Here is a 22616-nt window from a genome sequence, read left to right as displayed (position 1 = left end):
GGCCCCTACCGCACCACTGCAGGCTCTCGTCATGTTTCAAGGCCCAATATATGAAAAGGGAATCAACTGTGGAAACCGACGACCGGAGAAGTTTGATAGAGTGGTAGTCAGTGAGCCCGGGCTGGCCACCTTGTACATCTTTCTGATGGAGAGGCTACCTGGAGCACTTTGCTAGGTGGTCGTCAAGAGCGGGGCCTGGACCCGTTTCAGGGGAGTTGACCAGGAACAATGGGGCCCCGTGACATGACTAGGACGCCAGGAGCGCGATATGTCCCGGCCCAGCGTAACGCCCCCTAAGTGAGGCTCCTGCAAGTGCGATTTGCTTTCTTCTGACGGTCTCTGCTTCTTGCTTGTTACTAGGCTCTGACCCTTTCTGGTTCCCCTAATACTAGGATCCAGCTTCTCTTACATGTATCTTCCTAGTTTAGGTCTAGTAAGTATCGATCCACAATGACACGGGTCCCATCGACAGACGGGAAACATGGCTATTCGTGTTTGCTGACAAGTAGTGTCGGATGTTGATGTCCTTCGAAGTATGGATTGTAGAGGCACACAGTTGAAGGACTAGAACCGGTCTCTTTGTGATGACTAAGCAAATCACGGGGCCTCCTTGACGTTGCTTGGACTTGTGAGCTGCTATCAGTCTACCGGAGACCTCCATCATGCATCACGGAGGTGATACCTAAGTACCATCTCTTTATCTATATTTGTTCGCGTTTTATATTCTTGTCTGGAGTAAAATTTGCCATCCGTCGGCGACCGGCCTTTTACAACCCATAGTATTCGAGTTATGCTCCGTGCAGCGCAATCATGACCAGGCTCCGCGGGCCATCCCTGAGCTCCCACGAGACTTCGCGTGCTGGAATCGACCGGACCCCGTGTCATAGTTCTAAACTTCCTCAGGGTGCTCCAGAAATCATCTCTCAAAATACTGTCGATGTATCGGACCCTGCGCAGGTTCTGTTGTGGTATCGTGATGAACGCCGGCGGCATTTTAACCTTCTAGTTCGAAGGCGAGTATATACATCGCTTGAACAGACAAATGGCTGATTATCGAGACTAATATACGGCTGCTTCGTAGGTATAAAAGCCAACTGCTCAATGGATGTCAAGATCCCAACTGCCAAACCCCAACATGTGCCAGCTATCGCAGGAGGGTGTCAGAAGGGCCCTATCGACGTTTCACTGATTTGAGTGCGCGAACCTTGGCATGTTATCTAGCGAGCTTAGACAATGCAGAAACAGGGCTCTGTCGCAACCCGTCTCGTGTACATTCTGAGCTGTCTTCCCAGGACCCATCGCGCCGGTCGAGACGTCGAACGCATGCATCCTCCGCTCAAAGTCCACCACACGATCCCCCAGTCTCCGTCGCACCGGATCAAAGACCTCGAGGGAGGCGCTTACAAAATGCATCAATGGATAATGCAGCGGAGAAAAGACCAGAGGTGCGGTATTTGGGCAATGACGTTGCGATGAGCGCCTCAACACCGCATGGATCGCCAGAGCCCAGCAACAACCCGGTCCTGCGAATGAAAGACCCAAAATCCTTTACTCAAAATTTGTTTGATACTCTCGCGTTGAGAATGATTGAATGGCTACCGCTCCGTCGCTCTCCCGGCTCGTTTGACCTTGACCACAGCCGCTCAATCAACCGCGAAACTCCCCGGTCTCCGAATTCGGATACCTGTCAAGCTCATGTAGATTCGGACAAGGATCAACCTCATTACAGACAGCGTCCATATCAAGCCGGCGGCGGAAGTAACCCCCAAACTCCTTCGTCGCGGAGTGCCGGAGGTCAAACTACTGCAATGGAATGGAGACTACCGAACCAGCAATTCAAACGGCTATCGCTAACGGAGGTTGATTTGCGGCGCTCAAATTCGAAATCAAGTCTTGATGAGAAGTCACTGCCTGAATTGAAACCGGCGCGAAAGCTCTCAGTCAGTGCACATACGGATGCAAGTGCTGATGACTTTGTCAATCTCCCTTCGCCGCCGGCGCTCAAGCATCGTCCTCAAAAACATCGCGGAAGAGCTGTTGATGCGAATCCTACTCAACCGCATGAACAACCGAGAAAGGAGAGACGTGTCTCTTGGGACGGAGCGAAGTTCTTAAATGATGTTCAGTCCTTACACCAGCAGGACAATAAATCGCACACTCCGAAACACCAGCCAAATTCTGACCATTGTCATCATAACAGCTCGCACATGGTACAAGAAGTTTCTGCCATCCAGTCGCTAAGTCATCTTAATAGCGAGATAATTGACGGTTTGCAACGAATGCTTATACTCTCTGACGAGGAAGCTGAGAAATGGAGGGAGGAGCTGGCTTTGATGGAAATGAGCGGCAGTTTCGAGGATGCAGACACGCGAGTTGCAACTCCTCGGCAGCGTGCAGTGTTCACATTCATTACACAGAGCGTCTTCTATGCTCTCGGAAGTACTAGACAGCTTTTGCGCTCATTTCGGGAGGGTGCGAGTCACCCAGCCAATAAACTTGACCTCCAACAGCTCCAGCCTGCATTACGGAAACTCTTCTCCATCTGTCCCAAGGACATCATATTTCACAGCCTTTGGAATGCTTTGGAGGCCTTGTTTGTTCCACCTAGGGAGCTGTCAACGTCAGGGAGATCCTCCCGTCGTTCATCTTCCAATTCTAACCCTGCCACTACTGTCTCTGCCCCCATTATTATCCGCCGTGCGTCCGAGACTGTCGGCCACCAGTACGTTACCGATGCCAATGCAGCGGATGTTACAGCGGTTGTTCTTTTCGCATTAGCAAGTTCTCTTCCCGAAATAGATCCTTCAACTTGGAGCTGTATGGTTCGAATGCGATCCACTGGGAACGTGGCGATGAGCGCTGTCATGGAGCTGTTTCGGCTGCGTGAGGCCCAGCTGGTTGTTGAAGCTACAGACGTGCTAGAACATGAGCTGGCTCTTCGGTTAGTTGATCGTTTGGTACGCGCCCTTACCGCGAGGTTAGCATTCCACGAAATATCCAAAACTCGTTCTGGGTATATCCAAGATTCATCGAAACGTAAAAACAACGTTTTGGACTACCTCATCGAAACACTCGGTCAGCATCATGATCTTGTGACAGAGCGAAAGAACCACGGGGACACGAGCCTGCGCTCACCGAGCACCCCGGCGATCATCACCGAGTGGCTACGTACCCTTTTCATGAAAAGTTGGGATGGGAATCCTGAAATATCGAGAAGCAGTTCACAAGGGGGTGTCGTACAGATTCTGTCGGTACTTCATAAAGAGCGGACCCGCCTTGGCCTTGCGTCGGAGGATTTCTATACACCTTTTCTTTCTGAACGCCTGGATCCTCTCGAAATGCCTGTGCAATGGTTGGCAAGAGTGCCTAATAATAAGACACTCCATCTGTTGTCTTACTCGTTTTTATTCCCGCCCTCCGCCCTAGTCATATACTTCCGTGCTCTTAACTATTCAGCCATGTCAAAATATTATGAAGCAGCCTTGACAACCACGAAACATGTGTATCAGACTGCCTTTGGTGCTATGGATATCCAGGATGATGTTGGCCTTATTCCTAGATTGCGAACCTCAATGACCACCTATTTTGTCCTTGTTATCCGGCGAGATAACATACTCACAGACGCCTTGAACCAGCTTTGGCGGCGGGAAAGACGTGAGCTTATGCGGCCCCTGAAGGTCCAAATGGGCATGGATGAAGGGGAGGAGGGGCTCGATCACGGCGGCGTACAACAAGAATTCTTCCGGTTGTTGATGGCGGAGGCTCTTGATCCATCATACGGCATGTTCACAACGGATAGTCGCACGCGGTGCTCATGGTTTCAACCTTGCTCATGGGAGCCGCTCTACAAGTTTGAAATTCTTGGGTTATTGATGTCACTCGCAGTTTACAATGGCCTGACCCTCCCTGTGAATTTCCCATTAGCATTTTATAGGAAGCTACTGGGATTGAAGGTCAAGCACTTGGACCATATTCGCGACGGGTGGCCGGAGCTGACCCGTGGTTTGGAAGAGCTACTACGTTGGAATGAAGGCGATGTCGCAGATATTTTCATGAGGACGTATGAGTTCGGTTTCGAGGCCTTTGGCCGCGTTGAGACGGTTGATATGGAAAAGGTCGATAGAGATGCACCGTGGCCGAACTCACTGCCTCCACAGTCCGGCCGCTCTGTGCGATACTCTCCGTCGTGGTCCGATGTCGGCCGTTATACCGACCTAGCAAGTCTAAGCCCGCCCTCATCCATGGCTGCTGAAACGGCCGATTCACAAGATGATACCGCCAAATCAGCTATAAGCCTGCCCCCTTTGCCCTCGCCTACTTCCCCAGCCGAGGAAGCCTCTTTGGTGACCAACGAAAATCGTGGCCAATTCGTCAAGGACTACATTTTCTGGCTGACCGACAAGTCTATTCGCCCCCAATTTGAAGCCTTTGCACAGGGCTTCTATACCTGCCTCGACCGAACATCTCTGTCTATCTTCACACCCGAAGCGCTGAAGACTGTGGTTGAAGGCATCCAGGAAATTGACATTGCAGAACTGGAACGTCACGCGCGCTATGAGGGCGGCTTCGGTGCGGGCCACCGGGTTATCCAGGACTTTTGGAGTATCGCGCATCAATTCTCCGCCGAGAAGAAGGCGCAGCTGCTGGAGTTTGTCACAGCGAGCGACCGAGTGCCGGTCAATGGGATTTCGAGCATTATGTTTGTTATCCAAAAAAATGGCGTGGGTGATGCTGTAAGTTTGACTGATCCAAATTGAATGGGCTTGACTAATAATGAGGTTCAGCGCCTTCCAACCAGTTTGACCTGCTTTGGACGACTCCTGCTGCCCGAGTACTCTTCGAAGAGCGTGCTGGAAGAGAAGCTGAACAAGGCATTGGAGAATGCGCGGGGATTCGGCGTTGCGTGATGGGTCGATCGGCTGGCGTCTCTATATATTCGAATGTATATAGGTAGATCAATTATACACTTCTAATTCCACTCGATAATCATCGTACCCAACAAGGTCCCTTGCCAAGAGAGCCTGTCGTTGGGCCCCTGGGGAAGACCCCATTTTTCTCTCCACCAACGAAGGCTCCAGTTTTGGCCACACGCTGAGCTTTTCCTCGATTCAGCGTTAGACATCAACTCCATCGCCTCATCTCACAATCATTAGCCCACCACCCCCCCTCCTTTCCCTTTTATTTCAATTTCGCTCTTTATCTCCTCAGGGACCTACTCAATCGTTACTTATCGTCACTCTCTGCCCCGCTACCCCGCCTTCACAAAGATGCCTCCCATCATCCACTGCGTTCGCCACGCCCAGGTATATCCATTCATCTCAACCCCTCACCAACAGTCTTAAAGAGCCCATCAACTAAGACGAGAATACACAGGGCCTGCACAATCTCTGCACAGAGAATCATGTCATCCCGGACCCCTTGTTGACAGATCTCGGAAACGAACAATGCGATCAACTCCGCGCATCCTTTCCCCGCCACGATAAGATCGATCTCGTCGTTGCCTCTCCCCTCCGCCGCACAATGTACACAGCTTTGCAAAGCTTCGAGCCCGTCTTCAAGGCCAACCCGGGTATGAAGTTGATTCTGTTGCCGGATATCCAGGAGACGAGTGACGTTGCTTGTGATACGGGATCCGATCCCAGTGCTTTGAGAAAGGAGATTGAGGAAAAGGGGCTACCTGTTGATGCGAGCCTGGTCCATGAGGGGTGGAATGTCAAGGTACGGTTTAATGTTGAGAGGTTCCTAGACAACGTGACTGATTTGGATAGACTGGTCGCTACGCACCCACCAATGCTGCAGTCGGAGCACGTGCACGCGACGCCCGACGCTGGCTAAAGGCCCGACCGGAGAAGGAAATCGTCATGGTCTCGCACGGCGGTGTCTTGCATTACTTTACCGAAGATTGGGAGGACAGCAGTCAGTTCCAAGGTTTGTCTATCCCGCAAAGATGCTGTACGCATCTCTAACTCGATATCTCCAGGAACCGGCTGGGTCAACACAGAATATCGCACGTACACTTTCTCAGACCAGATAGATCTTGAAGATCTAGAAGGCAACAAGCTAGACTCGGACAACGCGAGCCTGATCGAGACGCCCGAGTCCCGCCAGCGCCGCGGCAAGGAGGGCCCGACGGCGGACCGTGAGAAGCAGAAGGAGCTGTATAAAAAGGGTGTGCAAGGATGGGATGACCAGGGGCTGCAGCTCAGTACGGCTGAGCGGGAGGCGGCTAAGATTCCTGCTGGGAAGGAGGTTGACGGGGTTCGTGTATAGACGGAGGGGTTAGACTAGATGTCTAGGATTGTGATCTGTCGACTTTTGGTTAGATTAGAGGATAGAAAAATGATTTGTCAATCTCTTGGGAAAAGTAGCTCTTTATTCATACTGTTGTTAAGATACCATGTCACAGGATAAATTCTAGGGAACAATGGGCGACATTGGATCAGGAATTGCATGGGTGTTACTTTGACGATACACATTGAGCGCCTACTGCAACAAAGAATATGATAATTATCAATAAACAATGGTTCGAGCACCCGACGGCTTTATCTTGAAGTTATAAAAACCCCATCGCTCTCTGGGCTAGATCGTCAACACAGTAACAATCTCATTCTGTCTACTGTGAGCTTCCAACCTTTCGTCTCTCCTGCTCACTGGTACAGGACCGCTAAGCAACTAATTCCATCACTACTTCTTATGTTGGCATAGACTTGCTCTCGCTCTTTTAACAGGTACAACCGTTCATTTTACTATTTAAACCGACCAGGTACGTTTCACCTGAAGCATTCCCGCTCGCTGATGTTTCTATAGGTAGACCGGAGGCGCCTTTTAAAGCTGAATACAAGACCAGGTACGTTCCCTTGATGCCTTTCTTATAACATTTATCTAGAGGTTGGACTGGATCAGTTTCCACGAAGTTTCATACCGGCCAGATGCGTTCGTCTCATAGTATCTTAATTGCTTACATCTACAGAACCAGATAAGCCGCCCTCATGTCCATACAAGCAAACCAGGTAGGCCTCCTACAAGCATCTGCTGCCATAACATCTCTAGGTCGTACTGGACTATACTCTTCTGTACTCTTTACAAACCCCAGGTATGTTCATCCCTTAGTATCGAATCTCTATTGCTAACATCTGTACATCCTGACAAACCATCCCAACGTCCGTACAAGTATAGTCATATAAGCCTCTTCCAAGTAGCTCCATTTCTAATCCCTAGGATTGAACAAGATTATTCTCCTGGAGAAAAATTTCCAAGTGCTGACTCCATGAGGCTTAGAAAGACTCGTTAGGGCCGCATTCAAGCAAGACCACTGGTGGTAACTTTCATGCATACTCCAATCACTAACATGTATACGCCCGATATACTTCCCTCAACATTGACCGAAATCCCTTTCAGACATGAAGTGAAATCTGTTATCCATCTGCTCTACCCTAGTGCATAGGTGAGCTTCCCATCAACCACTCACCAGCTGACAGTCTCGGATAGGACATACCTGATTGCACCCTGAGCAAATTGGCATTCTTTGGGGAAAGAAGGAATAGAGCAGGCCTTGACCCTGATAACACAAGCTAGCTTGCTGGTCACGCCAAATTTCACCGAATCCTAAGGTACGTATACATACTCCACCCCTCGAACTACAGATTGACCTTGGCATCGCTTGTTTGTTATGAATACAATGCTTCACTATGCATGGCGCCAGAGGATCAACATCACTTGGATGGCAATGAGTATTTTATGGCCCCATTGAGTGTGCTGACGCTGCATGTAATCGTCCACGAAGACCAAAGACAACATGTAATGAGCAAGAGGTAAGCTTACATACTATAATGGTCGGTTATATGCCACCATATATGCCACCATTTTCTGGGCCGAATCACATGGATTTGTACCATTGAAAAGCACAAGTGGCCTTCCCTACTGCATGCTTTGTGTTATCGAAGCAGGTGCTTTAACTTTGGGCTTGTCATCTGAGAGCATATAAAGAGTCAGAAACTGAGTCGAGTTTTATATTATGAGGTGACATAGTGTAAACTGGTACAATTTTCATTCTTCAATCGAACTACATAAACAAAGTTAGGACTTGCGCCAACAAACTCTACTTGAATCAAGGTCCACACGAAAAATAAATTATGACGCGTCGAGTAGGACGATCCACAGTTCTCACAAGGTCTACAGACTAACAGACCTGATCACATCCCCTCATACAAGACAATGAAGAGCCCCTCGGCAATAGCGGCGCTTCCAGGCATCATCCCAACTGGCACTCTGTCACCGGGTTTCAGTTTACAGAACAGTTCTACCCAACGGTTGTCCACCGAGAAGTTCCAGGCATGTGGTTGTTTATCGGCGATTTCCAGGTCCAGTCGCGCCCCATCGGCCCGAGCTTTCTCAACAAAGGTCTGAACATCATGTAGTAGAACGTCATGTGAGCCAACATTGACCCATGTATACGCTGGCAAGATCTCCTTCCAGGACTTCTCAGTTCCAGGCTTCCACTGCTTGAGAAGATTTTCCAGGTTCAAGGCGTCCACACGACCACGCTCTCCGATAGCGCTTTCAACACAACGATCAAGAAGTCGCTTACTGAGCACGTCTTTGTGCTGATTGCTCTCGAACGTAGGCGAATGGTTAGTCAGATTAACCCAGGGGTATAGCAGCAATGCGCCTTTAGGTCTTGCTAAGCCTGTCTCAGGCGGACCCATCAAGCAAGAAAGGAGCAAATGCCCGCCGGCCGATTCCCCTGCCATGATAATTTTCTTTGCAGGAATGCCCTGATTCTGCAAGAGATAAAGGTAAGCCGCCACAGCCTCGCGCTGCTGGCTTGGAAATGTTGCTGCGGGTGCCAGCGTATACTCGACGGAGAATATGCTCATGGAAACACCTCGAGCAGCTGCGATTTCTGCGACACGAAGGAGATTGACGGCGGGCCCCAAGGGGTCACCGAAACAATAGGCGCCCCCATGGAACCACAGAAGGACAATGTCGCTTTCCTGCGGTGTCTGCGGACATCCCGGCGGACCTTGGCAGATCCAATACCCATTACATGAACTGTTCGACACAGGGATACATAGCTGGTCCTTGAAAGGGCCGAAGCGGTTTGATTTCTTGATGAATTTGACTGGTCGTGCTTTGAAAAATTGACGGATCGTTTCGAGCGGGAGGATGGATAAAAGACTGTTCAGTCAAGATTAGCATACAGTATCCGTGCAAAGAAGAACAGACCCACCCTCGAGCCAACGAGCGCTGGAGATCGACTGTGAAGGGAATCTCGGTCGCTCCATCAGACGCAAGTACGCGAGTCCTACGAGCCAGCAATGAGACCAGGATTACCGGCACCGCAGCCGTCACCATCCCGAGAGAAACAATCGTAGCTCGAACTGGCATTGTGGAGTAAAGCTGGGATTATACTGGCGACTCAAACGATGGAGATAAGTAATTGGAAGGAGAGGAGTTGACCGACTGACTGACACTCCTGAACACAGGTGGTGAGTGCATGGTCCATCAGGCAGGTGCCCGCCACAAGTAGCGCCTTCTGAATCGAGACATACTGCTTAAGAACGTAGAAGCACGTGGAAGCAGTGTTACCTCCCATGCGTTTCCCAATTGTCGACCTCCTAGGATTGTATAACAAACAATTCCATGTATAACTTTCTTGAGACCAGCGAACCGGTATAACTGAACTACGGCTACTTATTTCGTGCCTGAAATCTAGAGAGATAGCGAGCGTGTTCAGCGCAGTTCAAGTATAGCGTCACTCAGCCACTGCGCGCTTCGTATGGCCACGCCGGGTTTTTGAAATCGATTTAGGGCTGGGATTCAAAACAGCTTGCGAGCTTGGGATGGTGCCCATAAGGGCCTAAAGATCCCAACCGATCCAAACCAAAGGTCATTGTATAGCCATTGCGCAGTCCGAACGATTACGCAAAGAGCCACACATATGCCTTGGCCTTCAGTAGCTTCCTAGGCTCCGGCCAATGCAGTATCAGGAAGCTGCGACCCGTGCTCTGCGTTGCAGGAAAGGACAGGCCGGGGAAGGCACGGTCTTGACGAAGCCCTAGAACACCGAATATCCTGCAAGGACTGTTAGTGCTGGGCGGACCAATGGATATGGCTGCGGACCCGCGGAAGACTGGACGAGCGTTGTTGTTTCACCTATTGTTTCGGTAAGGTAGGAACCGACCATCTACTCGGCAACCATTATCGCAGCTATTTGGAAAAAGCATTGGTCATACCAGAAGCTCCAGATATGTAGAATAACATTTGGTACCCATCATCACATAGCCTGCCGTTTCCAGGATACACGGACGAAAAAACTGATACCGACGTAGAAAGGTCAGGAGAGGTATTCAGGCACAGAAAGGATCGGACGAACCCCCTTGCTCGAAAGTATGTATTGCTTCTAGGACCCGATCAAGATACTCAGACCAGCCTTAGAACAAGGCTCAACGCTAGGCAGGCGGGATCATACCGTCATCTGATATTTCGAGAACAGGCATCGCGGGATAGGTTCTGCCGAACTCGATAACCGTAACGTAACTAGAGGAAATTGTAACTGGAGACTACAATCCCACGAAATGTAGGTGTCGAGCTCGCAGTAATGGGACATTTGGTGTTCTTGAACCGGTACACCGCGAGCTCCATATGATCCTAAGCTGGGTAGAATTGCTGAGCAATGTCGTCACACCAGCCGTTGGACAGAACTCTGGAGATAGGGGGTGAGAGGAGACGAACAAGGTCAGTCTGTTCACATGGCGGCAACCTGCACCGTCAATTGAGCTGTACCCTTTGTGTGAAGATGTAGAGTTTCTACTATAAACGCGTCCAGCACCTAGAAGTCTTCTCACAATCCTGTATCACAGAGCAAAGGAGCAGAAGGTTGATTGAGTACTCAACCAAGGCTCAATAGTTGAGGATGTCGTAACGCTGATGCTTGATCGTCAGACGACAGGGGCGCTGATGGCAAATACAGAAAGAACCAAACATTTAGCGCCCCGGCGGCTTTCGCTTGAGCCCTGAAGCAGCTAGTATTATAATGAAGCCATATAATCAAAAGTGACTGGGTAAACAAAGCGCGTAGGCACCAAGGGTAATGGTGTAGCTTTGCGAGGATGCGATTCCTTTGACAGAATGAATATTGACGATGCTTTGCAATGGAGATTGAAGAGGCTCGCACGGCCGACATTGGTCAGTTCGTACACTAGCTGTGGATGATCATGGCTTAGCGCGAAGAACGAAGGCTTGGGGTATGGTGATACGAGGCAGAATCCGAGATGTCCGATTTGCTGGGGCTGAGCTAAGGCACCAGAGTTTCGGATGGAAGAGGGCTCGACGCGGTCTTTTAATTATGATGATCGATAAAGGGTCTTTCTTTGGCTGAAGGGCAAGAATATCTCTGCCTGTGTATGCCGGGGCGATATTTTTGGTGTGCGGAGGGGGGCTTAGACGGGTTCTTGATGCAGGGAGCCAATCAGCCTTCCCGCTGTGTCTGATCATGCTTCGTCATCTACTTTCCCAGTCGCTGGAGCTTAGACGGCAGTGTTTCATTTCCTTATAAAGCACTTTTTCTCCCATCAATTCAATTGTATCTTGGCTTACATCTATGCAAACCACCAGCTTTCCTGCATTCAAAACATCTACTGGATAACTTCCCGCGTCGGCTTGAAATGCTTGACGAGAATCTTCCCAGTGCGTCCTCAGTCGTCCGCAATTCCATGCGGAGAACTAACCAACACAGCATTCTACCTCAAACCGGTTAAGGACTCCAATGTATCGACCATCTACCTTCTCCAGTTTGGCAACGAGCCCGAACCAGCGTACTCTCTCCGCTACCCGGACCGATCCTCTCCCGATTCCAGGAACCGCTTCGCCGTAGCCCTCTACGACCCCTACGTGCCAGACGTTGTATACGGCGAAGTGTTAATAATACCCGAATGGACTCAGCCAACACTATCGGCGGAAGCTATCCGCCAGAACAATGGTGTCTCCCCTCCGCCAGAACCTATTCTCCCTACGCGCTTCACGATTCAGCTCTACAACCCTGACCAACAGGTCATTGTGCACTACAAGCCGAAGAGCTGGAATAGCCCGCCTTCATGGTCCTTCGAGATGCCGCAGCACAGTTTCCGGGTACCCACCGGCTCTACTCTCGACCGCGTCCAAATCGATCCTGCCGCCGCGGACACGACGCCCAAGCTACGCTTTAGTTGGAAGAAGGATGGCAAGCTGTCAAAGGACCTTACTTGCCTTCTTCGTGGGAAAACGACTGCGATACCCGAAACAAAGACCAAAAGCAAAGAGCCAGATATCACTGTCTCCATATTCAAAGGATTGCGTGAGCTGACTTTGTACGAACCAAACCTGTACCGTGTCGAGATGGAGGACTTTAAAGGTCTAGAAGTTGTACTCCTGCTCGGAGCCATTACCATCCGCGACGTGTATTTTGCCAGCCCAAAAGAGGCCTTCCGCATCTCTAGGCAAAACTCCGCTTCCGTCTCACCAACATCCAACTCTCCTACAACCACTCCATCTACGAATAGGCTGCCCGCCAGCCCAAGCGGCTTGGTGACCGATATTCCACCAGCACCTCAACCCCCACCTGTCCACAGTCCTCAGCTTACAAAGCAACAGGAGCAGGCGAGGAAGGAAGAAGAGCGACGAACAAAGAGACTGCTTGAGGAGGAGGAAAAAGCCCATCGGAGACGGCAGGCCGAGGTTGACAAAGAAACGCGCCGGTTGCAGAAGCTCTATGGTGAAGAGGAAAGAAAAGCTCGTGCGCAGACTTCAGCTCTGCCTCCAAGGAAACCCCCACGTCCTCAGTACAATCATGCTGGGCCGTCAATGCCGCACTCAGGCTCCCGACCGTACCTGCAATTGCCCGGTCAAATGTCTACAATGTCCTTGCTAACACCCCCAGTAGCAGGACCACAAACCGCGGCCAAGCCGCATCTGCAGAACAAGCGGAGTAGTTTTTTCGGGCTGCGACGAGTCTCTGAGGATGGGAAGCTGTCGAAGAAACGTAGCTCCATGTTTTGATGGACGCTCTGCCTGTCTCGGTTCGCTTTCCCTTTTTTGCCCATCAGTATCCTTTTGTTGATTTCGCAGATACCCCGGAGTTTGGCGTTGTGTTAGGAGCATATGCGTACGCAACGCTAGGTCAATTATATAGATTCAGGATATGCGTCCCCTAAATATAACAAGTGTTTACGAAGATGCCTAATCACGACAATGGTCTTCCCTCAACTCCTTCAATGGTTATGTTCACCGGAAGGATGTTCCCTTCGGAGTCAAATTCCATGCGATCAATGCAGACCACCCGATGGTCACGAGCAGTATCATTTACATACCGCCGATGATAGACGATATAGTACTCCTCGCCATCAGGTGTGAACACACTATTGTGCCCAGTGCCGGTGCCAACCTGATCGTTTCCACGGAGAATTTGGGTCGGCGTGCTGGAGAAAGGACCAGTTGGCGAGGGACCAGTGACATAACTAACCCCGTATGAATTATCTCCCCAGCTGCACAGACCCGTTAACCATGTGCATCCGAATCCGCGAACAGACCAGACTTACCCGCCAACACTATACAGAAAATAATAGATGCCGTTTCTCTTCAACATCCACGGACCCTCAACGTACCCCTCCGGAGTAATCTCAAGGTACTCACCCTTCAGACTCACCATGTCCTCGTTCATCTCTACTACGATGGCATGACTCCACCCGCCATAGTACAGCCAGATACGGTTGTCACCGTCGGCGTCATCCTGGAAGAGCTGCGCATCGATTGCTTCTGCACCGAAAACCGTCTCTGGCACGAGCGGTTTGCCTATGGCATCCACAAAGGGCCCTTCAGGAAGGCCAGTCGTCGACTTAGCCACGCCAATTCCTGCGCCGTCGCCGGCGGAGAAGTACATGAAGTAGTCATACTCAGCATCGGTGTCAGCGATACCTGACCCGGTAATAGAGTTTGCGGGGCCTGGGCGTCGGCGACGAGCCACGGATGGCGCCCAGGCTGCCCGGTTGGTGGACCATGGAATGCCCGAGAAGTTAAGGATGGCTGGATGCTTGGTCCAGGTCAGGAGATCCGGCGATGAGAACGCGTCGAAGAAGGTTTGTTCCTCGTAGGCTGCTGAGTAAGTAGGATAAATCCAGTACTGGTCGTTGAAGATGCGTGCTTCAGGGTCTGCGTACCAACCGGGGAAGACGGGGTTTCCTGCGAGGGCGCTGGTGGCCTCACTGACTAGGGGGTCTTGCTCCAAGGCCGACACGAAGGAAGCGAGCAGCAGCAAAGATAGAATGCGACCCATTTTGGAGACGATCCCAATCTGTATCCGTATCGAATCTGACGATGAGGCGAGAATGGGAACAGGAAAGAACTTCGAGCGACGGTAGAGACATCGAGGTCTGGTGGGAGGGGTCAAAGCTGGGGTTGCAACGCTTGGACGTCGATCAACACCAACATCCATTCATTCTCCTCTATCCTCCCTTGCTGCTTGCATTCTCGTGCAGAAGTCCCCGTCACAACACCTTCATGATGTTTTCTTTCTTTTCTTGGATACTGAGCATTTGGTTGTGCTCAATGGACGAATGTCCTTACAGCAAATTGTCTAAATTTATCACCATGACCGAGGTGGTCCCGAAGAGGAACTCGGGCTAATAAGTAGTGCGAGGTGCAATACGAGACCCCATCGACGCTCTCCAGCAATTTTATGGGCTTGCCTCGTGAAACTCCACCCACGTTGCTGGAACACGAGCCTCATCTAGATAGATCCCGCTTGGTGCGTTTTTGACCGTACGGATCTCCCGTTGCAGGAATTAAAATAGAACGGTTTGTCGCACTAACTGGCCCTAAAGAATCGAACCCTCTCGTGTACCCGCCAACCCGATGCAAAATGATCACCCCAAGCAAGCCAGTGGTCTCCTCGAGTTCGTATCCTGCTCAACCTCATACACCTCTCGCACAAAATCTTGTTTGATAAGACGCTGCGAACGCCGTGGGGGCCGGATCATACCCGGATTGATGAGCATCTCTCTGATGGTGCTGCTCCATTCCTAATTTCCCAAAATAACGAGCCCTATAATGCGAGAAACGAGATGACAGCATTGAACGGCAATGGCCGGCACCGACGACTCTCGAGCACTCTCAGGCCATCTCAGTTCGATGATCTCGGGGTTCCCAAATCAGCCGCATACTCGTCCTAGTCCTGGTCATGGTATAAACGACCGTGTTTCCGTGAACTAGCCGGGTCCTGAAGATCAACTTCCGGCTTCAAATCATATTGCATCTGCATTTGCAACCGCTCATTGCGGGTTTGAGAGCCTTCATCAGCTGGCTTTGATCTGGACAAGATGGTTGGCGTACCTCACAGCACTGGTTGCTCCCGCTGTCGTGAAAGACGGATCAAGGTGATTTAAGCTGATCTTCTCGAACCCGCGCTCCACTGACATCCGTTTACTTTAAAGTGCGATAAGGTCACGCCAGAATGCTCGCAATGTCGCAGGTATGGCCAGCCATGTCCAGGATACCGCCGCACCTTTCGTTTCCAAGACGAAGGACCGGGCCTTGAACGACGACACAGTTCATCTACAGGCCGCTCCCCGAGACCAGCACCCTCCGCCCACGATGCAGCAAGACTCGTTCGTGACGATGCCCTTGCGATGATACGCCGGTACGCGTCAATGAGTGAAGATTACACGAGCATCGGCTCTTCTACTCATATCTCGCTCGAGAGACAACACGTTCAATTCTTCGCCGACTTCATCCGTACGGCTTTCCCCACCATGTACTATCACAACCGATTCCGCGCCACGGACCGGCTCGACTTTCCTTCTTATGTCATTCAGGACGTCGGATCCTATGTTTTTCAAGACGCGGCTGTCGCCTGTCTGAGCTCTGTGTATCTCGCATATCTTTCACAAGACTCGGCACTGTTAAAAACCAGCCGTCAGATGTACGCGCAGTCGCTGCACGAGGTTGCGCGGGCAGTGCAGACCCCGGACGCAATGTCTGACGCGATGCTAAGTACGATGATGATGCTCAGCGTATACGAGATGTACGCCCAGACCAGCAACGATGCATGGGTAATCCACGCAGACGGGGTGAGACGGCTGATGGTAAGCCGTGGTGCCCGGTCTCACGCCCGCGGCATGGCACGGTCCTGCTACATCGCCTACCGGGGTTTCCTAGTCGCAACTGCCATCTACAAAGGCAAACCATGTTTTCTCGACGGCGAAGAATGGCAACAGCTCTCATACCAAGTCGGAATCGAAGATTCTCAGAAACCAAACGAATGGTCATCGTCCGTCCATCCTGCAGAGCTAGTCTTTATGGAAATGGTCAAGTGCCCGCGTTACCTCAGCGAGGCACTCGAACTCGCGTACTCCTATCCCTCTCCCCTCGTTACAGCTGCCATACCAGACCTCTATCAGCGAGTCCAGGAAACTAGACACAGTCTACGCGAGGCAACCGCGACCTTGCGAGCCTGTACGAACCGTGACAGACACTCACATTCCAATCAAAGTCTAGAAAGTCTGACAGGTGATAGCGGGCCAAATCTTCTTCTTCAAGGGGCTGAGCAGACCCTTGTTGTGCTGCGAGATCTGCTTGAGAGACTTGCGCGAGCTGCATCGAGACCGGAAGGGAGTAGTGCTCTTTCGTTCCGGGTTGTATCCGAGCTGGATCGGGGACCGCCTGTAGCTCCTAGTAATAGGATTGACCTGCTGTCTGTCACTTGGTTAGATCGAATTGCGTCTTCTATGGGGATGATTGGAACTTCAATTGTTCAGGCGTGAAATCGGTTATTAGGCGTATTGTGTGATTTATGTATATATGTGTCATGCTCTTGAATGAATGATAGACGTTGCGGCTTACTTTTTTGAAATTTTTTTATTCTGGCTATTTGTTGTCGAAAATGCAGATTAGGATATACAAATGTGAAACTCGACACCTCAAAAGAGTAACGCATATATATACATCCATTTAGTACTCCATAGACTGCTCCAGCAGACTCCTCAGCTCATCTCTCTCAGCCTCCACTTCACTGTTAAGGTTAGGAGCGAGCATCAACACGCGCCTCTGAGGAAGAGTCCCTTCAACCAAGCCATCAATGTCTTCAGCCTTGAAGCCTAGGTTCTTCAGACCGAGAGGCTGATCACCAAGATCCGAAAGGAACCTCGCCAACGCCTCACCCAGTACCTCACCGGCACTCTCACGCTTCACGTTAGAGATGTCAACGCCAAAGGCCTCTGCGGCGGCAAGATGACGGTCTGGGTTGGAAGCGGCGGTGAAACGGAAAACCGCGGGTGCAGTCACAGCGACGGAAACACCGTGCGGAATGATAGGGTGGTCGACATCGTAGCCGGCGTGCTTATAGCCCGGGTTCTGGCTAGAGATCGGGTATGACATGCCGTGGCAGAGATGGACGCCGGCGTTTCCGAATCCAACACCAGCTAACGTGGCGGCGAGGAGCATCTGTGACTGCGCCTCGGAATCCTCGGGGTCTTTGACAGCACGAGGAAGGTACTTGACTGTGTCGCGGAGGGCCTGGAGAGAGAAGATGTCGGATATGGGATTGGCGCCCTGATATGCGGGGCGGTTGATGGGGTTTGTGGGGCGCGGGGTTCGTTCGTTGTAGGGGATCGCGGTCCATGATTCGAGCGAGTGGCAGAGAACGTCGAGGCCTGAAGAGGCGTGTACGGCTGATGGCATGGTTCGTGTGTTGAGAGGATCACAGATTCCTAGAGTGGGTTTGAGGTTGCGGTGGGCAATTCCAGTTTTGGCGCCCTTGGAGACTAGATCAAAAATTGCAGTGCCCGTAGTCTCAGAGCCTGTGCCAGCTGTGGTGGGCACCGCCACAAGCGGCCTTAATGGCTTTGTGACGGGGAGGCCTTTCCCAAGCGGAGCATTTACAAAGTCGAGGAAATCGGCCTCGGGGAAAACGGTATAGAGGTTCATGAGCTTCGCGGTATCGATGACCGATCCACCACCTGCATGCATACTCAGCTGGTTTGTCCAAGAGAACCTAGGAGGCTACGTACCAACGGCAAGAAAGGCATCAGGATTATAGGGCTTGGCGAATGCAATAGCTTCTTTGATTCTGTTCGACGCATTAGACCAAAACCAAGCAATCTGACTCCAAAGAGACCTACGAGCTGTCCTTGGGTTCAACCCGAACCTTATCGAAGACTGTAAACTCAATACCTTCGCGGGTCAACCCTTCAATGGCCTGCTTCATGGGGGTCAACTTGGCCACGTTGCTGTCTGTAACAACGCAGACTCGCTTCGCCTTCATATTTGCAAAGTCCATGCCGACTTCCTTAGTGGCTCCGGGCCCGAATCGGATACTAGAGGCCGCCATCTCAAATGCGTATTCTTTCTCCCGGGAGGCGTCCCGGGGAGTGGCCATGTGCCGCCGCACATGGTCAGCTAGCGTGGGAGACCGGTGATGATGATGGTGATTAGGATTTGAATGGCAGGGACAGGATGGAGGATGCGTATACTGGACGGTGCGCAGCAGACTACGAGCTCTGCTGGCCGCCGAAGCGGGGACGCGAATTGCCGGGACCATGCTGGGGATATACGCAAGACAGAGAGGGTCGAGTTTAGGGCAAAGGATGAGTTAGAAAAGAGATCAGTGGATGATAATCGAAGAACAATCAGAGCTCCAAGGAGACGAAGAAGACGAACTTGAACTGGAGAGGGAAAAGGAGAAGAAGTTCTTAAGAGGTTGGAGTTGGGGAAGGATGCCGGCACTACAGAATGCGGGGAACCAGGTCGGGGAGATGACCGACTACCGACTCGACCGAATGGTTAAAAGCTTGGTCCGCCACTTATTCGATAGTAGTGGGCTTCCACGTTCCTGGACGCCTACCTTCGATATTATTTGCGAGGATTGCGCCCGAAGATACCTAAAGTGATTGCCGAATGCATTGCTGCATGGTTCGGGGCCCAGGGCCACTGCGGGATACCGAGGTCCAATCGACAATGGCCGCCTAAAATAAAGGCCATTCTGGTTTCAGGCAGAGGTCACCCGGTTGGAGCCAGGAACATATGCAAAGATGCCTCGTCAACCCCAGAGAATAATATATACCGCAAGTTTGTGCTTTAAGATCGATTCGTGGCTGCCATACCTAAGCGCTTAGACAAGCGGGGCTGACCAGCCTGGGCCATCTTCAGCTTTAGCTTCACCTTCAGCCGCCTTCGTCCTGTTCCCTTCATCTTCTTCCTCGCCAATCAATTATTGCATCGTCCCCTCGTCATCTTATCATTTTCGTCGCTTTCTTCGCTGAGACCCTGTTTTCTTGTATTCGTATCAATCATATTTTTATTCATTTTCTAGCCGCATTCTTCCATTCAATTCTACAGCCAGAATGACCCGAACCCACCCCAGCTCCTTTCAGCAGCTGGAAAAGGTAAGCAAGAATTCATATCCAAACAGCTCAAGCAGAAGACTATTCAGAAGCATGCGACTAATTTCTCAGCGATAGCTCGGTGAAGGAACTTATGCCACGGTACTTAGCTGTCCCGCCCCGCCGCCCCCTACCCGTCCCCCGCGATGATGAACACCTAGCTTACCTGCGGCAGGTCTACAAGGGCCGGAATTGCCAAACAGGGGAGATGGTGGCGCTGAAGGAGATTCACCTCGACTCGGAAGAAGGGACGCCATCTACGGCGATTCGCGAGATTTCTCTAATGAAGGAACTGCACCACGATAACATCCTTTCGCTATACGACGTCGTGCACACCGAGAATAAGCTCATGCTAGTATTCGAGTACATGGACCAGGACCTGAAGAAATATATGGACACACACGGAAATCATGGTCAACTTGAGCCCGCGATAGTCAAGTCATTCGCTTTTCAGCTTCTGCGGGGTATCGCGTTTTGCCACGATAATCGGATACTCCACCGCGATCTCAAACCCCAGAATCTGCTTATCAACTCCAAGGGCCAACTCAAACTCGCCGATTTCGGCCTTGCGCGCGCGTTCGGAATTCCAGTCAACACATTCTCTAATGAGGTAGTTACGCTCTGGTACCGCGCACCAGACGTGCTCCTCGGCAGCCGCACCTATAATACGACAATCGATATCTGGTCGATCGGTTGCATCATTGCGGAGATGTTCACTGGGCGCGCGTTGTTTCCAGGCACGACGAATGAGGACCAGCTTCAGAAGATTTTCCGCGTCATGGGCACGCCTTCTGAGCGTACTTGGCCTGGAGTTTCTCAGTTTCCGGAATACAAAAGTGATTTTCCCGTTTACCCTCCTCAGGACCTGCGACAAGTCGTCCCTAGGATTGATCCATACGGTCTCGACCTACTCCGGTGTATGTTGCGCCTTCAACCGGATTTACGAATCAGTGCCGTCGATGCGCTGCGACATCCTTGGTTTAATGATGTTCCTGGGGCTCAGCCAGTCCCTGTGTGATTCGTAGCCAGGTGAGAACAAAGAAGGGCTCTTCGGCTATCGCTAGCGATATTCCTGTACAGCACCACATTAATGCCTCAGTAGCTTGGTCTCCCATGTGAGCCAGCCATGGATACGGAGCTTAGTTTCTGATCTACCTATTGATCATGGTATGGAGGCTCTCACTTGACGCGAATGGGAAGATCAAATGGCATACTATAGAGTCCTTCTCTGGGCCAACTTTGCAATGGGACAAGCGGGAGATTCATCAGGCGGAGTTCACCGCAGAGTGACTCTTACCGTCCACCATCTTACAAGTACACTGGGACATCGAGTACTCTTGCCCTAGTGAAAAGTCAGCCTGCCGTGCAAGTTGACGACCTCTTTCTAGTGCCGGGCCAACGTGTGAGCTTGGCTTTTCGTTTAGACATCATGCCATCAAGAGCGTTACCATAAAGTGGGAATCTGGGTATTACTGAAAGTGTGGCATTCCAAAGCAGCATAAGGCGCATCAGACTGCGTGAACTCTGCATCTAAAGAAGCATTTATATTTTGCACCCTTGCATCTAATCCTACTGTATATACTCCCAAGGATGGAGGCTTCGTTTTACGGTATATGAAGTGTCGTAGCTAGTGTTCTCCGAAGTCCGCTCCTCATACGTGTATTCGTGCTATATTATCCCTTGTATACACACGCGGAAAGCTGTCAGAGGTCCCCTTTCCGAAGTCACTTCCCTGCTGCGCACCATTAGACATCATCTCGATATCATAATCTTCGTCACCCACAGCCCTTCCAGAATAACCCAGACGACGATGCCCATCGCCTCCATGGAGAATGATATCGCCACCCCTCACCTGCTTTTGAAACCAATAATCCCGCATCCGATCAAGCGCGGTCTTAAAGTCATCGAGGATCACCGTATCGCAAAGACACTTGAATATAAACGACAACTAGATATCCATATCAGCACTCGTCCCATAGGCTGTCTGAAACGCGGGTCGAGGGTTTAGCAGAGTGGCTAAGTGCATACCTTCCAGAACGGCTGGACCCCTGAAGGAAGCGATGCACTGTTAAAGACACCGAGGACACTACATTCATCGACGACAACAAATGCAAGCGAGAGGCACATTGAGGCGAGCATAATTCCGAACCGCGGACTAATTGTTACCAGCTCCCTGATGCCAAAGTTGTATTCGCGTTTTATGGTATAGAAGAGCGAGATCGTTGTTATGACCCACCATGGATCTCTATCGATCATGCCCATGTCAGCTTTAGAGTCGAGTAACCAGAACCGCGAAAAAGAGAGAGTGGATAGAATGGACATGCCACGCACCGAAATAGCGGCTCCAAAGGCCTGGTCGTCAAAAATATCTTGTTGACATTATTGAAATACGTAAAATTCGCATAGATCTCTAGGACCCAGTACGGCTGCACCAGCAGGACAGTGATGATGTAGATGTTCGAGACTCGCTTTGAGAAGAAGGGCCTGTTCTTCATCCAGGCAATGACGTTGTGTAGAGACCATGATACATTAAGCCCGATTGCGCTGGCAGACAGGTGCCACCCATAGATGGGTTCCTTGGAGAAAATCCAGGTGCCGTGGGGGATAGCGAGGATGAGCTATTATCGGATTGATCTCACGTTAGTTCTGGTTGAAATAGGACAGGAATTGGGTGCTAAGGATGGCTGTGCACCTCTGCAAAGATCAGCTTGTGTAGCAGAATGTGCTTCCTCATATTGCTGATAGTGACTGCGGCCATCACGACCAGCGACCCGACCATGAGACCCTGGCCCCAGGCTTCGAGGACCAGGCCGTCCGGGTCGGTGGGACGGGTGATACGGTCAGACTCTGCGGGAGAGTTCATTGGGGCAGCAACCACGTGGAATTATGGTGCGACCATTGTGTGATGGGTTTTACGAAGGAGAGGTGGCAGGGGTGGACGGGGTGGACGGGGTGGACCCTTTATAGGATATATATAACATAGCGTAGGGGACTTGAGAGGGAGCTTGGGTAAGCAGGGATCGTTTGAGGGAGCGTGTGCTGGTTAAATACGAGTTACGTTGGTGGGCTGATATTCAAAGATGCATACACTAGCTAGACTAGCATTGACGGCATTTGACTGGCATCTAACATTGCTTTGACTCTGCTCTTCAACGCGTCAGCCCATGCCACTTTCTGGCAGGGTATATAGTGGTGTCCCTGTTTCAA

The 22616-nt window shown here is 51.1% G+C and overlaps 9 protein-coding genes across 9 annotated transcripts, besides 1 other annotated feature; 5 read left to right on the top strand and 4 right to left on the bottom strand.

The window, feature by feature from the left end:
- Positions 1 to 22616: part of a sequence feature (contig 1.29 1..525887(1)) that runs on past both edges of the window.
- On the top strand, positions 1416 to 4983 carry ANIA_01874 (protein hulD; the record flags this gene model as incomplete). Its single annotated transcript, XM_654386.2, has 2 exons — positions 1416 to 4733; positions 4785 to 4983. 2 exons carry the CDS (start codon positions 1416 to 1418, stop codon positions 4905 to 4907), a joined length of 3441 nt encoding a protein of 1146 aa, XP_659478.1. The 3' UTR covers positions 4908 to 4983.
- Positions 5268 to 7510, top strand: ANIA_01873 (uncharacterized protein; the record flags this gene model as incomplete). Its single annotated transcript, XM_654385.1, has 10 exons — positions 5268 to 5303; positions 5374 to 5718; positions 5769 to 5928; positions 5981 to 6258; positions 6706 to 6763; positions 6808 to 6847; positions 6887 to 6945; positions 6977 to 7010; positions 7051 to 7093; positions 7445 to 7510. The coding sequence occupies 10 exons, from the start codon at positions 5268 to 5270 to the stop codon at positions 7508 to 7510; spliced, it is 1119 nt and encodes a 372-aa protein (XP_659477.1).
- On the bottom strand, positions 8193 to 9387 carry ANIA_01872 (uncharacterized protein; the record flags this gene model as incomplete). The annotated part of the gene is made up of 2 exons (XM_654384.1): positions 8193 to 9177; positions 9230 to 9387. 2 exons carry the CDS (start codon positions 9385 to 9387, stop codon positions 8193 to 8195), a joined length of 1143 nt encoding a protein of 380 aa, XP_659476.1.
- On the top strand, positions 11667 to 12968 carry ANIA_01871 (uncharacterized protein; the record flags this gene model as incomplete). Its single annotated transcript, XM_654383.1, has 3 exons — positions 11667 to 11688; positions 11738 to 12772; positions 12820 to 12968. The coding sequence occupies 3 exons, from the start codon at positions 11667 to 11669 to the stop codon at positions 12966 to 12968; spliced, it is 1206 nt and encodes a 401-aa protein (XP_659475.1).
- Positions 13031 to 14316, bottom strand: ANIA_01870 (glycoside hydrolase family 43 protein). The gene is made up of 2 exons (XM_050612891.1): positions 13575 to 14316; positions 13031 to 13520 (listed from the first exon to the last, which is right to left on the bottom strand). Exons 1-2 carry the CDS (start codon positions 14306 to 14308, stop codon positions 13220 to 13222), a joined length of 1035 nt encoding a protein of 344 aa, XP_050468753.1. The 5' UTR covers positions 14309 to 14316; the 3' UTR covers positions 13031 to 13219.
- Positions 15494 to 16793, top strand: ANIA_01869 (uncharacterized protein; the record flags this gene model as incomplete). Its single annotated transcript, XM_654381.1, has 3 exons — positions 15494 to 15502; positions 15581 to 15638; positions 15691 to 16793. The coding sequence occupies 3 exons, from the start codon at positions 15494 to 15496 to the stop codon at positions 16791 to 16793; spliced, it is 1170 nt and encodes a 389-aa protein (XP_659473.1).
- Positions 16981 to 18568, bottom strand: ANIA_01868 (hydroxyacid-oxoacid transhydrogenase; the record flags this gene model as incomplete). Its single annotated transcript, XM_654380.1, has 3 exons — positions 16981 to 17987; positions 18039 to 18097; positions 18150 to 18568. 3 exons carry the CDS (start codon positions 18566 to 18568, stop codon positions 16981 to 16983), a joined length of 1485 nt encoding a protein of 494 aa, XP_659472.1.
- ANIA_01867 (cyclin-dependent serine/threonine-protein kinase phoB) lies at positions 19240 to 20596 on the top strand (the record flags this gene model as incomplete). The annotated part of the gene is made up of 4 exons (XM_050612890.1): positions 19240 to 19412; positions 19488 to 20397; positions 20435 to 20438; positions 20553 to 20596. Exons 2-4 carry the CDS (start codon positions 19504 to 19506, stop codon positions 20594 to 20596), a joined length of 942 nt encoding a protein of 313 aa, XP_050468752.1. The 5' UTR covers positions 19240 to 19412; positions 19488 to 19503.
- ANIA_01866 (uncharacterized protein) lies at positions 20854 to 22272 on the bottom strand (the record flags this gene model as incomplete). The annotated part of the gene is made up of 5 exons (XM_654378.1): positions 20854 to 20939; positions 21102 to 21357; positions 21438 to 21582; positions 21741 to 22027; positions 22102 to 22272. The coding sequence occupies 5 exons, from the start codon at positions 22270 to 22272 to the stop codon at positions 20854 to 20856; spliced, it is 945 nt and encodes a 314-aa protein (XP_659470.1).

Source organism: Aspergillus nidulans, chromosome VII (assembly GCF_000011425.1).
Source record: "Aspergillus nidulans FGSC A4 chromosome VII".
Classification (NCBI taxonomy): domain Eukaryota; kingdom Fungi; phylum Ascomycota; class Eurotiomycetes; order Eurotiales; family Aspergillaceae; genus Aspergillus; species Aspergillus nidulans.
This window is presented reverse-complemented; position numbering and strand designations above follow the sequence as displayed.

What these genes read in the sequence shown, in the direction of transcription:
- ANIA_01870 (XM_050612891.1), bottom strand. Translation starts at nt 14,308, where the DNA reads ATGGGTCGCATTCTATCTTTGCTGCTGCTCGCTTCCTTCGTGTCGGCC. An exon ending in TTTCTGTATAGTGTTGGCGG is followed by an intron (nt 13,521 to 13,574) that starts GTAAGTCTGGTC and finishes GGGTCTGTGCAG; the next exon opens with CTGGGGAGATAATTCATACG.